The sequence below is a fragment of the Haliotis asinina genome, chromosome 4, assembly GCF_037392515.1.
Source record: "Haliotis asinina isolate JCU_RB_2024 chromosome 4, JCU_Hal_asi_v2, whole genome shotgun sequence".
In the NCBI taxonomy this organism is placed as follows: Eukaryota; Metazoa; Mollusca; class Gastropoda; order Lepetellida; family Haliotidae; genus Haliotis; species Haliotis asinina.
Window position 1 is genome coordinate 57495737 of NC_090283.1, and position 16097 is coordinate 57511833.

Consider the following 16097-nt stretch of genomic DNA (forward strand, 5'->3'; position numbering starts at 1 on the left):
TAAAGAGTGTGAGATGTCCAGTCACTGTAAAGAGTGTGAGATGTCCAGTCACTGTAAAGAGTGTGAGATGTCCAGTGACTGTAAAGAGTGTGAGATGTCCAGTGACTGTAAAGAGTGTGAGATGTCCAGTCACTGTAAAGAGTGTGAGATGTCCAGTCACTGTAAAGAGTGTGAGATGTCCAGTGACTGTAAAGAGTGTGAGATGTCCAGTGACTGTAAAGAGTGTGAGATGTCCAGTGACTGTAAAGAGTGTGAGATGTCCAGTCACTGTAAAGAGTGTGAGATGTCCAGTGACTGTAAAGAGTGTGAGATGTCCAGTGACTGTAAAGAGTGTGAGATGTCCAGTCACTGTAAAGAGTGTGAGATGTCCAGTGACTGTAAAGAGTGTGAGATGTCCAGTCACTGTAAAGAGTGTGAGATGTCCAGTGACTGTAAAGAGTGTGAGATGTCCAGTGACTGTAAAGAGTGTGAGATGTCCAGTGACTGTAAAGAGTGTGAGATGTCCAGTCACTGTAAAGAGTGTGAGATGTCCAGTCACTGTAAAGAGTATGAGATGTCCAGTGACTGTAAAGAGTGTGAGATGTCCAGTGACTGTAAAGAGTGTGAGATGTCCAGTGACTGTAAAGAGTATGAGATGTCCAGTGACTGTAAAGAGTGTGAGATGTCCAGTCACTGTAAAGAGTGTGAGATGTCCAGTGACTGTAAAGAGTATGAGATGTCCAGTCACTGTAAAGAGTGTGAGATGTCCAGTGACTGTAAAGAGTGTGAGATGTCCAGTCACTGTAAAGAGTGTGAGATGTCCAGTGACTGTAAAGAGTGTGAGATGTCCAGTCACTGTAAAGAGTGTGAGATGTCCAGTGACTGTAAAGAGTGTGAGATGTCCAGTCACTGTAAAGAGTATGAGATGTCCAGTCACTGTAAAGAGTGTGAGATGTCCAGTCACTGTAAAGAGTGTGAGATGTCCAGTCACTGTAAAGAGTATGAGATGTCCAGTGACTGTAAAGAGTGTGAGATGTCCAGTGACTGTAAAGAGTGTGAGATGTCCAGTGACTGTAAAGAGTGTGAGATGTCCAGTCACTGTAAAGAGTGTGAGATGTCCAGTGACTGTAAAGAGTGTGAGATGTCCAGTCACTGTAAAGAGTGTGAGATGTCCAGTCACTGTAAAGAGTATGAGATGTCCAGTGACTGTAAATAGTATGAGATGTCCAGTGACTGTAAAGAGTGTGAGATGTCCAGTCACTGTAAAGAGAGTGAGATGTCCAGTGACTGTAAAGAGTGTGAGATGTCCAGTGACTGTAAAGAGTGTGAGATGTCCAGTGACTGTAAAGAGTATGAGATGTCCAGTCACTGTAAAGAGTATGAGATGTCCAGTCACTGTAAAGAGTATGAGATGTCCAGTCACTGTAAAGAGTGTGAGATGTCCAGTCACTGTAAAGAGTGTGAGATGTCCAGTGACTGTAAAGAGTGTGAGATGTCCAGTCACTGTAAAGAGTATGAGATGTCCAGTGACTGTAAAGAGTGTGAGATGTCCAGTGACTGTAAAGAGTGTGAGATGTCCAGTGACTGTAAAGAGTGTGAGATGTCCAGTGACTGTAAAGAGTATGAGATGTCCAGTCACTGTAAAGAGTGTGAGATGTCCAGTGACTGTAAAGAGTATGAGATGTCCAGTGACTGTAAAGAGTGTGAGATGTCCAGTGACTGTAAAGAGTGTGAGATGTCCAGTGACTGTAAAGAGTGTGAGATGTCCAGTGACTGTAAAGAGTGTGAGATGTCCAGTGACTGTAAAGAGTATGAGATGTCCAGTGACTGTAAAGAGTGTGAGATGTCCAGTGACTGTAAAGAGTATGAGATGTCCAGTCACTGTAAAGAGTATGAGATGTCCAGTGACTGTAAAGAGTATGAGATGTCCAGTCACTGTAAAGAGTGTGAGATGTCCAGTCACTGTAAAGAGTGTGAGATGTCCAGTCACTGTAAAGAGTGTGAGATGTCCAGTCACTGTAAAGAGTGTGAGATGTCCAGTCACTGTAAAGAGTATGAGATGTCCAGTGACTGTAAAGAGTGTGAGATGTCCAGTCACTGTAAAGAGTGTGAGATGTCCAGTGACTGTAAAGAGTAGGAGATGTCCAGTGACTGTAAAGAGTGTGAGATGTCCAGTCACTGTAAAGAGTATGAGATGTCCAGTCACTGTAAAGAGTGTGAGATGTCCAGTCACTGTAAAGAGTGTGAGATGTCCAGTCACTGTAAAGAGTGTGAGATGTCCAGTCACTGTAAAGAGTAGGAGATGTCCAGTCACTGTAAAGAGAGTGAGATGTCCAGTGACTGTAAAGAGTGTGAGATGTCCAGTGACTGTAAAGAGTGTGAGATGTCCAGTCACTGTAAAGAGTGTGAGATGTCCAGTCACTGTAAAGAGTGTGAGATGTCCAGTCACTGTAAAGAGTGTGAGATGTCCAGTGACTGTAAAGAGTGTGAGATGTCCAGTCACTGTAAAGAGTGTGAGATGTCCAGTCACTGTAAAGAGTGTGAGATGTCCAGTGACTGTAAAGAGTGTGAGATGTCCAGTGACTGTAAAGAGTGTGAGATGTCCAGTGACTGTAAAGAGTGTGAGATGTCCAGTCACTGTAAAGAGTGTGAGATGTCCAGTGACTGTAAAGAGTGTGAGATGTCCAGTGACTGTAAAGAGTGTGAGATGACCAGTGACTGTAAAGAGTGTGAGATGTCCAGTGACTGTAAAGAGTGTGAGATGTCCAGTCACTGTAAAGAGTGTGAGATGTCCAGTGACTGTAAAGAGTGTGAGATGTCCAGTCACTGTAAAGAGTGTGAGATGTCCAGTGACTGTAATGAGTGTGAGATGTCCAGTCACTGTAAAGAGTGTGAGATGTCCAGTCACTGTAAAGAGTGTGAGATGTCCAGTCACTGTAAAGAGTGTGAGATGTCCAGTCACTGTAAAGAGTGTGAGATGTCCAGTCACTGTAAAGAGTGTGAGATGTCCAGTCACTGTAAAGAGTGTGAGATGTCCAGTCACTGTAAAGAGTGTGAGATGTCCAGTGACTGTAAAGAGTGTGAGATGTCCAGTGACTGTAAAGAGTGTGAGATGTCCAGTGACTGTAAAGAGTGTGAGATGTCCAGTCACTGTAAAGAGTGTGAGATGTCTAGTGACTGTAAAGAGTGTGAGATGTCCAGTCACTGTAAAGAGTGTGAGATGTCCAGTGACTGTAGAGAGTATGAGATGTCCAGTGACTGTAAAGAGTGTGAGATGTCCAGTGACTGTAAAGAGTGTGAGATGTCCAGTGACTGTAAAGAGTATGAGATGTCCAGTGACTGTAAAGAGTGTGAGATGTCCAGTCACTGTAAAGAGTGTGAGATGTCCAGTGACTGTGAAGAGTATGAGATGTCCAGTCACTGTAAAGAGTGTGAGATGTCCAGTGACTGTAAAGAGTGTGAGATGTCCAGTCACTGTAAAGAGTGTGAGATGTCCAGTGACTGTAAAGAGTGTGAGATGTCCAGTCACTGTAAAGAGTGTGAGATGTCCAGTCACTGTAAAGAGTGTGAGATGTCCAGTCACTGTAAAGAGTATGAGATGTCCAGTGACTGTAAAGAGTGTGAGATGTCCAGTCACTGTAAAGAGTGTGAGATGTCCAGTCACTGTAAAGAGTATGAGATGTCCAGTGACTGTAAAGAGTGTGAGATGTCCAGTGACTGTAAAGAGTGTGAGATGTCCAGTGACTGTAAAGAGTGTGAGATGTCCAGTGACTGTAAAGAGTGTGAGATGTCCAGTGACTGTAAAGAGTGTGAGATGTCCAGTCACTGTAAAGAGTGTGAGATGTCCAGTCACTGTAAAGAGTATGAGATGTCCAGTGACTGTAAATAGTATGAGATGTCCAGTGACTGTAAAGAGTGTGAGATGTCCAGTGACTGTAAAGAGTGTGAGATGTCCAGTGACTGTAAAGAGTGTGAGATGTCCAGTGACTGTAAAGAGTGTGAGATGTCCAGTGACTGTAAAGAGTGTGAGATGTCCAGTCACTGTAAAGAGTATGAGATGTCCAGTGACTGTAAAGAGTATGAGATGTCCAGTCACTGTAAAGAGTGTGAGATGTCCAGTCACTGTAAAGAGTGTGAGATGTCCAGTCACTGTAAAGAGTATGAGATGTCCAGTGACTGTAGAGAGTGTGAGATGTCCAGTGACTGTAAAGAGTGTGAGATGTCCAGTGACTGTAAAGAGTGTGAGATGTCCAGTGACTGTAAAGAGTGTGAGATGTCCAGTCACTGTAAAGAGTGTGAGATGTCCAGTGACTGTAAAGAGTATGAGATGTCCAGTCACTGTAAAGAGTGTGAGATGTCCAGTGACTGTAAAGAGTGTGAGATGTCCAGTGACTGTAAAGAGTGTGAGATGTCCAGTGACTGTAAAGAGTATGAGATGTCCAGTGACTGTAAAGAGTGTGAGATGTCCAGTGACTGTAAAGAGTATGAGATGTCCAGTGACTGTAAAGAGTATGAGATGTCCAGTGACTGTAAAGAGTATGAGATGTCCAGTCACTGTAAAGAGTGTGAGATGTCCAGTCACTGTAAAGAGTGTGAGATGTCCAGTCACTGTAAAGAGTGTGAGATGTCCAGTCACTGTAAAGAGTGTGAGATGTCCAGTCACTGTAAAGAGTATGAGATGTCCAGTGACTGTAAAGAGTGTGAGATGTCCAGTCACTGTAAAGAGTGTGAGATGTCCAGTGACTGTAAAGAGTATGAGATGTCCAGTGACTGTAAAGAGTGTGAGATGTCCAGTGACTGTAAAGACCGCGGAGGCTATTCCTAGCGGTAAACCAGTATCATGGCACTTGAAGCACATCTACACCATTTCGTCCAATGCGCGATCGTCACTGGAGAGGCATGTTGCCTGATTGGTTTACATTTTATGCACGTGATGCACGTTCGTACCATGACCAAGGTGAATTTAGTTTACGCCGCACTCGGCAATATGACAACTATATGGCGACGGTCTGTAAATAACAGAGTCTGGACCAGACAACCCAGTGATCAACAGCATTAGCATCGATCTGCACAAATGGGATAGTGACAAAGTCTTAACCAAGTCTGACCACCCGATCTCTTTAGTCGCCTAGCATTGATTACTAAAGACCAATTCTAAACCGGAATGTGACAGGTCCAGTTATGGTAGGGATTTAGTTATCATTTAAGCAGGAAAGACTATGTGGTGATACTGGTGGTCACGCTGAATGATGACAGCAACTAGGGTGAGTGAACGTTGTTTTACATTTGCGGGCGATGTTCCCGTTATATCGCGGCGATGTCTAGATATCCGTGTCTGCAAAGTCAAACCAACGGTTGATAGCATGAGCAAAGTATCCAGTTGACTAGTCGCTACCCATTCCCTTCATCCTGGAAGCATAGACTCAGATGTAACATCTGACAAGAGGGAAGTCTGACAACTTGGAGAAAACCAATGACTCTGCTCTATGTAGAGATTCCTTATTATTATCGAATCCTCTCAATTAATTTTCTTCTATATTTAGGAATAGCGGCTGATGCTCCCGTAAATATTTCTTGTTAGAATAGGTCGTCAAGGCCCATGTTTGTCGCTATAGAACAGAAGAACTGTCTCAGGAACTATGTTGATCCCATTCTGACAGTGTTCATCATAATATCAATCACTGGTTTCGTTAGTCAAGGCACAAGTATTTACATGGCTATGTCAAATTGTTCTACTATTGCTGGATGAGGCTAACACGTTAACACACAATGCAGTGTTTGGGGATTTGATCTGTTCCGGAATCGAGGAGAGTCTAGGCTTTGTGATCTCAACATGGAACATATGGTGTCAGTTTGGGCAAGTGAGCTTGTTCGAAATATGTCTCTGTTACCCAAGTAGTGAAAACGGATACCCGGTCGGGTGGATTGCTTCGAACTAGCTTTCTAGTTCTAACAGCTGTAATTGCGTACTTCTCCCGGAGCTGACTCGTAATCTTTTATCGCCTGACAAGGGTGGGCAGATCCTAAAGACTGGACAGTCATCATCTAGTTCATAATGTTAGCGCTTAGCATGCCCGAGGTATTTGGAGGCTAGACCTAAGTATGTCATCATTATTATTATAATGAGGATGAAAAGTACAAACACTGCTGCTCCCACCCTTGGGGTTTGAGTCGGGTATCTCGAATGGACAGGAGCGCCTGTAACGTGTAATTACAGATACGTGCAGACGTGAGAACTGCTGCGTCATGTCACGGTTCGCGTTTCACGTCAAAGCATCACGGTCCATGTCAGTCGAAATGAGAACATCCATAGCTCACAGGCATGACTAGGCGGGTTTACTACAGCCCTCTTCAATGTGATATCCTTGTAATGAGCAGGTACTGCGCCTCGCCATCAGATTAGGGACACGGTGGACCGGTCACGGTAGCCGGAATTCGCTCTGCAGAATTGCTTCCCTTGATCACCCCAGGATCTTTCGGGCTCGAGGTTACACACCACCGAATGTTTTCTCATAGATTTCTATAGTAACGTTATATTTTAGTAAAAAATATCCAGGCTATTAACAGCTGGTCCGTTTACATAGTTACAATCTAGCCTTAAAACTACAATAAAACACAAATTCTGGCCAACTTATCCCTTCAGATCCACTTCTGCACCAAATGTCACCTACTTGAAAATATCTGTATACACATAAGTCAAGGTGATAAAAATGACAGCACTGAATGCTTAAAATTGTGGTCAGTCTTAATTGCTGGGAGGATGTGATTTTAAAAACATAAACATCTTACACTGTTTCATCCAATCACAGCTGTCACGTGTGTCTTTTCAGTTACACGATCAGGGAGAAAGTGATTCTGATTTATAGTAATGGAACCTCGAGTCTCACTTCACCCCGAATGTCCTCTAGCACCACATACATACGCTCGTTGGTTTCACCGAAGTGATAAACTGTACGCATTACTTCGGGTTTCCCTCCCACATAAAGCAGAAAAGCCGTGCATAACTGGAACAAATTTCAAACGGACCTGAGAATACTAACTCCCTGACCTGGATATGTCAGCGCTTTTGCCATGCGTAGGTGTGGATTAGGCTCTCGTCAGATTCATATTAATTAATTTTCTGATAATATTTCTCTTTTACTGGGGTTTTTATTTGAGGAGTGCAAATAATACACTAAAACAAAAAGTCGTGAGTATACTGAATACTGGATAGACCCGTGAAGGTCCCGGGGTAGAATAGGCCTTCAGCAACCCATGCTTGCCACAAAAGGCGACTATGCTTGTCGTAAGAGGCGACTAACGGGATCGGGTGGTCAGGCTCGCTGACTTGGTTGACACATGTCATCGGTTCCCAATTGCGCAGATCGATGCTCATGTTGTTGATCACTGGATTGTCTGGTCCAGACTCGATTATTTACAGACCGCCGCCATATAGCTGGAATATTGCTGAGTGCGGCGTAAAACTAAACTCACTCACTCACTGAATACTGGATTAAAACCCTCAGGAATCATAAACATTTTTCGTAGGACTGATGTTGTTGTTGTTGCTATTGTTGTTGTTGTTGTTGTTTGTGTTGTGTTGTGTTGTTGTTGACAGTGACTGAAAAAAATATTGTCCTTAAATCAGATTCCAGGCAGATAAATATTATGATCGGTCTCAAAAGCCACTCTTCATATTGTCATTTCATAGGGAAAAAGTCTCTTAATCCAGGCATGGTTACGACCCTTGCCTGTTTCAGGATCAGCAGATCGTTGGTTCAAATCCTGGGCCTAGACTTTCGAAGCTATCTCCGCACTAAGATAGTCGTAAGTGCCATGCATTAACATTAATTTACGACTGTCTTAGCGATAGAGAGCTTCGGAAATCTAAATCTTGGATTCAAATGAATCAAGTTTAGATTTTCACGGGAACTGAATATCCCAGCGAACTGTGTCCCCACTTCAGTTTGAATTAAATGTGATTTTTCAAAACTGTATTAAGAGACTGAGCGTTAGTCTGGTAATTCATACTTAATGGTTTATCCAAAATACTAGATACACGTACTACCTAGGTGAGTTTCAACGCCAGTAGCAGCCATGATGCATCTCCCACGTCCATTATTGTATACTTGCAGCTATACCTAAATAACTTATTTTATGTATATTTCCAGTCTGTTTGCCATCAACTCAAAAGGAGAGCTACGAATATCCGCCGATAAAGACAACCTAACGGAAAACGAATACGACGTGGTTGTCATAGTAACAGACAATGGCGTTCCGTCCCGTCAGTCCTCAGCGGTAGTGAAGGTCAAGTTCCCTCCTCAGAGTCCAACCATTGGGAACGTGACGATGCGGGAAGGCGGGAGCGACGTCGTCTCCATTTGCCTCGGCGTCGTCGCCGCCATTCTCCTCATCGTCGTCATCATCCTCACAGTCTACATTGTTAGACGGTACGTTTTCAGAAGCAATGTCCGTCGTTTCATACTCCGACAATATACAACTGAGGGTCCGAAAATAATGGCAAACCGTATATATTTTGCTTAAGTTAAGAATCTGTATACCAGAGTCGATCTGTCATATTACCTTAGTTATCTGTCGTTTTATTCTCAAAATAAAGTGAAGCGACTGACTTATGATACACTTAAATTAACATACCATGTTAGGCTAGCCAATGTGTCATTCTGTTCAGCTGCACACTTTCCTACATATCGCCACTAATAGTCCAGCCTTTCTCTGTTCAGCTGTAGACTGTCCTACATATCGCCACTAATATTCCAGCCTTTCTCTGTTCAGAAGACTACAGAGTACGGAACAGCTGGACAAGGCCAAAAACCGCAGCTCCCTCGACCCACGTGGCATCATGTTCAAGAAGCATCCTGGCTCCAGAGCTCCGTCCCGGGTAGCCATCGACTTCGCCAACGAGGAGTCCACAGACGGAGGCACGACGTTAGCAGAGAACCCCTTTACGCTAGATGGCAACAGTAACTATGGTTACATGCATAGCGACGAGTCCGAGAATGACCGAGACGTTGACGAGATTCAGATTGAGACTGCTGTAATTCCCTACAGAAATGTGGGCAAATTTACTTCCAACGGACCAGTATTTCCTAATATGGAAGATGAGGATGGGTTACCTATCAACGATCACTCGTATCACAATAGCTCCCTCAGCACGTTCAAAGATTCTAATGACAGTCTCCACAGTGACAGCACGAGCAGTAAGAAGGGACTTATGAAAAACATGAATGGCATCGGGACAAAGTCTGTTCCTAATAAAAAGTTGTCCTGGGCGGGGAATGGCGAGATGCCGTCAAATAAATCCCTGGTAAGTGATGGTTGAAGTGCTTGATGATCATTTGATATGATCTGTAGTTGCAGTGAGTGAGTTTAGTTTTACGCCGCACTCAGCAACATTCCAGCTATATGGCGGCGGTCTGTGAATAATCGAGTCTGGACCAGACAATCCAGTGATCAACAACATGAGCATCGATCTACGCAATTGAGAACCGATGATATGTGTCGACCAAGTCAGTGAGACTCACCACCCGATCCCGTTAGTCTACCCCTATTCTACCCCGTAACGGGTCTCGTAGTTACAGGAGGGGCTAGCAACTTAATATTGTGGTTGTGTTAGGTAGGCGTGTGTGAATGATGGTTCCACTGTATTTTGGGTTTTTTTGTCAAACATTAATTTGTTCCTTACATAGTTGACAATGGAGATTAACTGGATGGATGATGACGTATTGCTTTTGTAACCATTAATTAATTAATTAATGATTTTACTGGCACATATAGTATTCCCAGAAATTATTGAGAATCATGTTGCGTCATTGCATTGCAAGTTGATATGGCCACTTTGGAAATTTAGGTGACCTGTGACTCCGCATCATCAGATGAACAGCTATGCATAAGAGTGAGTTTAGTTTTATGACACACTCAGCAATATTCAAGCTATATGGCGGCAGTCTGTACATAATTGAGTCTGGACCAGTGATCAACAGCAAGAGCATCCATCTACACAACTGAAATATGACATGTCAACCAAGCAATCCTGTTAGTTGCCTCTTACGACAATTCTACTCAGGTCTTCAAGAGAATCTTTTTTCAGTAAGAAAAAACCATAATTAACAGAACACACAGAAGTGTACACTAAAATCATACAGTTACAAAAGATGCAAATAGTTTCTCATTGACTAAGACAAAAAAATTAATTCACTTCCAATAAAAAATTTATGAGAATATGTTCTTAACATAATAAGGAAGCCACTAACAAATTAAACATAAACAAACATTAACACTATCATGTATAGTATTCCCAGAAATTATTGAGAATCATGTTGCGTCATGTAACTCATTACGTTTATTAACTTCTGGCGTTTTACTAACATAAACATGTTAAAACATCATCCTTTTACAGTCTCAGTCTTGTTTTAGTACTTTGTTAGACCTCCTCGCTCAGCAATGCATGCCTGAATACGCCTAGGCACACTACCCATCAAAGTTTGTAGGTAATCGTGTGACAGGGTATCCCAATATTGGACCACCTCGGCCTTCATATCTTCAATATTTCTCAGTCCCTTTTGGTTTATTCTGTCCTTCATTCCTGCATTCCTTCCCCACACATTCTCAGTTGGGTTTAGGTCTGGACTGTAACTGGGCCAGTCTAAAACTTGAACATTTTCGCCCGACAACCACTGTTTTGTGTAGCGCGCAGTGTGTTTTGGGTCATTATCATGCTGGAAAATCCAATCATCTTCATACAATGTTTGTGCTGTCGGAAGAAGGTGACCATTTAGAATGTCAACGTATCTTTCTTTTGTCAAGTTTCCCGTGAAAACACACAATGGCGTCACTCCGCGAGCCGATATGCCATCCCACATGTGAAACTTCGGGCTATGTTTTGGTCGCTGGTAGATAGGTTTGACAGTATCTTTGGTCCAAATTTTCACACAATTAGGGAAAAGCCAAACAGAACTTTCATCCGAAAAGAAAACATTATCCCAATCTTGACTTTCATGAGCCCGACACTAGTTTAAACGTTTTTCCTTTTGTGCATCTTTCATCAACGGCGAGGGAATTCCACGTTTTTTTCACCAAATTAAGTCTCTGTAATTCCTGCCTAACTGTTTCATTGCATACCTGAGGACTTCCTCTGCTAATCATTTCATTTCTGATGTTCTCAACACTTTTCAATTTGCCCCTACTCACAATCTGCCCAAGTCTTCGGCGATCCACAACACTGAATTTCTTAGGCCGACCTGCCCCTGCTTTGTGCTCTATCCCGGTTCCTGTTTGAATATTCTTCAAAGTTCTGTATACTGTAGACAGAGGAATACCATGTCTACAAGCTAACACTTTAGCATCAGCCTCACCCCTTTCAAAATCATCTAGAATGAGCTTTCTTTTCTCTCTTGCTGTAAATTCCGCCATGTCAACACAGGAAGCCGTCTGCTCAGACAAGGGAGATGACTCTTGACGTAATGAGCTGCCTTCGAAGCCTTCAAGAGTTGTCTCCCTTATTTAGTATGCTTAGTGCATAGTGAAAGCCCTTTTTCCAATCTTAGCATCATTAGAAAAAAAACAAAGATTTTCTCAATAATTTCTGGGAACACTGTATATGTCATATATCCCAGTTACGTGATCGATGCCGATGTTGTTGATCACTGAATTGTTTGGTTCAGACTGGATTATTTACAACTAGCATATAGTTGGGATACTGCTGAGGGCGACGTTAAACGACGAACAAACAAAACATTAATGTGTTCCAGAAAATGTAAGCAAAACATCACCATGCATTAAAATATACGACTGAAAATTCCAAACGATTCGCGTTCAAATCCCTGCTTTTGCCCTAATCGTCTCAGATTGTGAGAGATTGCTGACGATTCCCATTAGTGCTCATTGAAAAACGACCCGTTGGCCCGTCAGCAATTGTTCAAGTTTATAAGTGTTCCGTATGTATACCATTATTAATACTTCCTTGGTGTTCTACTTACAGAACAGCCTGGATCATGACCCGGGGATTTCGCCGATAGACGAGAAGCCAGAAATAACGGTATACTTCTGAGCAAAGATGTACTTTTGTGTGTAACCTTGACCTTCGTGAGGCAATCACGGACAAGTTCACGTGCAATTCATGGATGTGGGGACCCAGCGGTAACAAGTGATATTGCACAACCACCAGCTAATGTCCAGACAGTTGACAGTATTGATACAAGACACGAGGCAGCTGGATGACATGATACCTTCATCAAAGTGCTGATTTTGATGCTGTGGACTACGGATGTAGGGTCTTTATACGTACATGAAGATGGTCAATGTAGATATTCAAGTCTTACCGGTCACTGATTTGCGGAAAGACGTAACTGGAGTGTTGACGTATTTGTGAGTGAGTGAGTGTCGTTTGACGCCGCTTTTAGCAATATTCCAGCAATGGTCGTCACACATTATACCCATGTTGGAAATACAGCCCGGGTCTTCGGCGAGACGAGTGGACGCTATTTGTGTAACGGGCAGCTGAATGACAGCTGAGGGATAATTTCAATGGAAAAATCGTCTTTCGTCCACAAGAATAGAGCAAATCAGTACATCTACAGAACATCTGACTGACCAAGTATCTAACCTGCTGATATGTTCGTTTCAAGGAATACAACGAGCTGGTTCACTTACCGAGTAGTTGATCGGTTCGATAATATAATTCGTATCCCTTTCCTTGTTGTGTGTGTGTTTGGTTTGTGATTGGACGAATTTCAGTGCAGCTGATTCATTCTTGGACAGAAAAGAGTGATTGTAAATGTTTCTTATTGGTGAAAGAATAGCAATATGAACGATCTCTTCAACTGGGGAAACTCTTCGTGAAAGTTTTCAGTAGTTACCTCCCTTGTTTTCGTGGACCATTAGCCATCGACAGAGCCAAATTTCTTGGATTTGAGTGTATGCACCAGCACGCCAAGATCGATGTAAACCAGGTGCATCTTGAACACACACTCATCTAACACTATGTCAAAAAAAGATGTAGAAATGTTTAGAAAAGTCACGTATTAATTTCATGTTAGCATTTGTTGTCTCAACAGAGCAGTAGCTCGGACATATCAACAGACTATGTAAATCACAAACGAAATCATGTGGATTGCCAGTGCCATCAGATGAATGAGTGATTGAATATGGTTTTATGCCATATGTAGCAATATTCTAGCAACATTGCGGGTTGAACACCAGAAATATATCTATGTCTTGTCTCGAATCCGGACCGTAGGCGTGACGAGGCTAACACTATATCTACTGGACTACCCGACAGCTATAAAGCTAACATTTATAAAGCACCAATTAAAAGAAGACCCGAGAAGACTACGAATTACTAGAATCTGTATTTAACTGGCAAAGTACTAGAATCTGTATTTTACTGGCAAAATACTAGAATCTGTACTTTAATGTCAAATTACTAGAATCTGCACTTTAATGACAAAGTACTAGAATTTGCACTTTCCTGAGAAAATTATATCATGCATTCATAGCAGTACAGACTAGTAAGCAAGGCTCCAGAGATTCGTATTCAACTGATTTTTTTTATTCTTACACCAGTTTTATTTCCAATCTAGAAGGATCCATGTACATGAGGTACAACTTACATAGACTGGACCTTCATACTGGACCCAGAGAGTTACCCTCAGCCCCACGTCCCACCCCAACCCCACCCCACCCCACCCCAACCCATCCTCTATGTACGACGTTGTATACCGAGATACTCTCTAACAAAAGTGCCTTACTCAGAATGAAGCATTCCTGTCTATCTTGCCCAATGTGTATCGTTCACGTTAGCATAATTCATGCATCATGGCGCTCTGTATTCAAAAGATGTGTAATATATTCATCCTGCGTCATGTGCACGCTTTTGTACATAGACAACATAATGTCATTAACCAAAGATTGTGGTGATATTTTGTATGATACATACACGACACTAATCAAAATGCATCATGGGATGATTATGGTGCGATATCTTAGTAGGACTGTAAACACGTGTTACATGCGTGACACTAATCAAAATGCATCATGGGATGATTATTCTGAGATATCTTAGTAGGACTGCAAACACGTGTTACATGCGTGACACTAATCAAAATGCATCATGGGATGATTATTCTGAGATATCTTAGTAGGACTGTAAACACGTGTTACATGCGTGACACTAATCAAAATGCATCATGGGATGATTATTCTGAGATATCTTAGTAGGACTGTAAACACGTGTTACATGCGTGACACTAATCAAAATCCATCATGGGATGATTATACTGCGATATCCTAGTACGACCGTCAACACGTGTTAGGGTGAATTAAGACGCTCTTAATACTCAGACTGATGTGTCTTAACATTGTATTTTATCCAATTATCGTATCCAAGAAAAGGAAAGTTTCCAATTTTCGTTCCACACACTATTGGTCATTTATGTATTTACATATTTCCAAAGTTCCTGAAAATGTTACAGTATATTCGTTCACGATTGAGGGAATTGATTCTAAAGTAACAAGACAGGTAATAATGAAGATTTCAAAATATTGATATAAGAAATGATTGGTAGAAGTCTACTATTGATGATTATTTGACAACGTACCTGTTAACATCGGCGGGATATATGTGCCGCCTATCGTCCTTCATGTACTCTTTCAACATGTATATATTTCTAACATCTATTCATATGACCTGACCTAGTATTTCAGCCGTACGTTTATATGGTTGTTTATACGAGTGTAAGCATTGTGATCCTACATACGATACTCCAAATGTGATTTCACAAGAAGATATTTCTTGGGAAATAAAGTCTTTCCACAACGAATCATCATCGTCATAATTTGTTCGTATCGGTACTGACTGAGTATGATTTTACGCCGCTTTTGTGGGGAATCGAACACGAGCCTTCGGCGTGAAGACTGAGCGCTTTAACTACTAGGCTACCCATCTTATCAGTACTGACTGAGTATGATTTTACGCAGCTCTTATCAATATTTCAGCAATATCACGGCAGGGAAACACCGGCAATGGGCTTCTCACATAGTACCAATGTGGGAAATCGAACCCGGGCCTTCGGCGTGAGGAGAGAACGCTTTTACCACTAAGCTACCCATCTTATCGGTACTGACTGCAGACACTGATTGAAAGCAAGGTGACCCAGTCGACCTACATACTTCACACCTCTAGGCTTCCCAGGATACTGTCTGCTGTAGAAGTTTCAAATCCAGATTTGGAATTCCACTCTGTCTGTAAAAGCTCATGAACTAATCAATAGACGCTTACTTATAATGCGAAAAATCAAACCCTTTGGCATGTTTAAAGCCTAGATTATTACGCCGGTCATTGGATCAGAGTGTACTTACTTTTCAATCTCAACTCCCCGGGGAGTATCAACTCGAAAGTGCAGACAGACAGACTGATCGTTTATTTGAGTCTCACCTTGCACATACAATATATAACATGTAATGCACAAGCCATTCCAACACGAAGTATCAGAGGCTTACACATACATATATACTACCCATCAAAAGTTTGGAATCACTCGTGTAAATGTAGCCACTTACCTCGTTCAACTGTTCTAAACTAGATTTTCCAAATATTCCAGAATTTTAAAAGCACCGTTTACACGTGTACCGATGTATTGTTGACACAAATTGGTAACTTTGAAAAGATTATTGTCATGAGTTCAATAAGTATGAAATACTGTAAGGGACATTCTCGCGATCTCGCATTCTCGACCTTTGGAAACAAGCTTAAAATGTCAAAAGTGCGAGAATGCGAGATCGCGAGAACGCGAGATCTGGCCAAAATTTTTGGTACAGATCAAGTTTTTGTCCAAAGTCGACGACACGAGAATGCGACTTTTAAACATGCTGTCAAATCTCGCTATCTCGCAATATCGCAATCTCGACTTGTCAAATAAAAACACGAATCGCGAGAACACGAGAATGCGACATTTCCTTTTCTCGCGTTCTCGCGATCTCGCTTTTTAGGCGTTGGCGTTGCGCATTCTTATTATCACAAGGTCAAGGCACATGCGCATGCTAGTAGTGCTGTGGTCATGCTTCTTTCATGTTTTTCATTGCCCAAGTAGCAGTTAACAAATTTATGATATAGCTTGAAAATA

General features: G+C 42.1%; 1 protein-coding gene across 3 annotated transcripts in view; it reads left to right on the top strand.

Annotated features, from left to right (window-relative positions):
• LOC137281710 (protocadherin gamma-A4-like) overlaps positions 1-14795 on the top strand; it is a 72569-nt gene extending 57774 nt beyond the window's left edge. For 2 of the 3 annotated variants that reach the window (XM_067813129.1, XM_067813131.1), the window contains exons 17-19: positions 8130-8408; positions 8752-9283; positions 11957-14795. In XM_067813129.1, coding sequence (XP_067669230.1) covers positions 8130-8408; positions 8752-9283; positions 11957-12025 — 880 coding nt within the window. In that variant the 3' untranslated portion in view covers positions 12026-14795. Of the gene's footprint in view, positions 1-8129; positions 8409-8736; positions 9284-11956 lie in introns of all 3 variants that reach the window. The other variant, XM_067813128.1, reaches the window with a different exon arrangement.
• The last annotated feature ends 1302 nt before the right edge of the window (positions 14796-16097 follow it).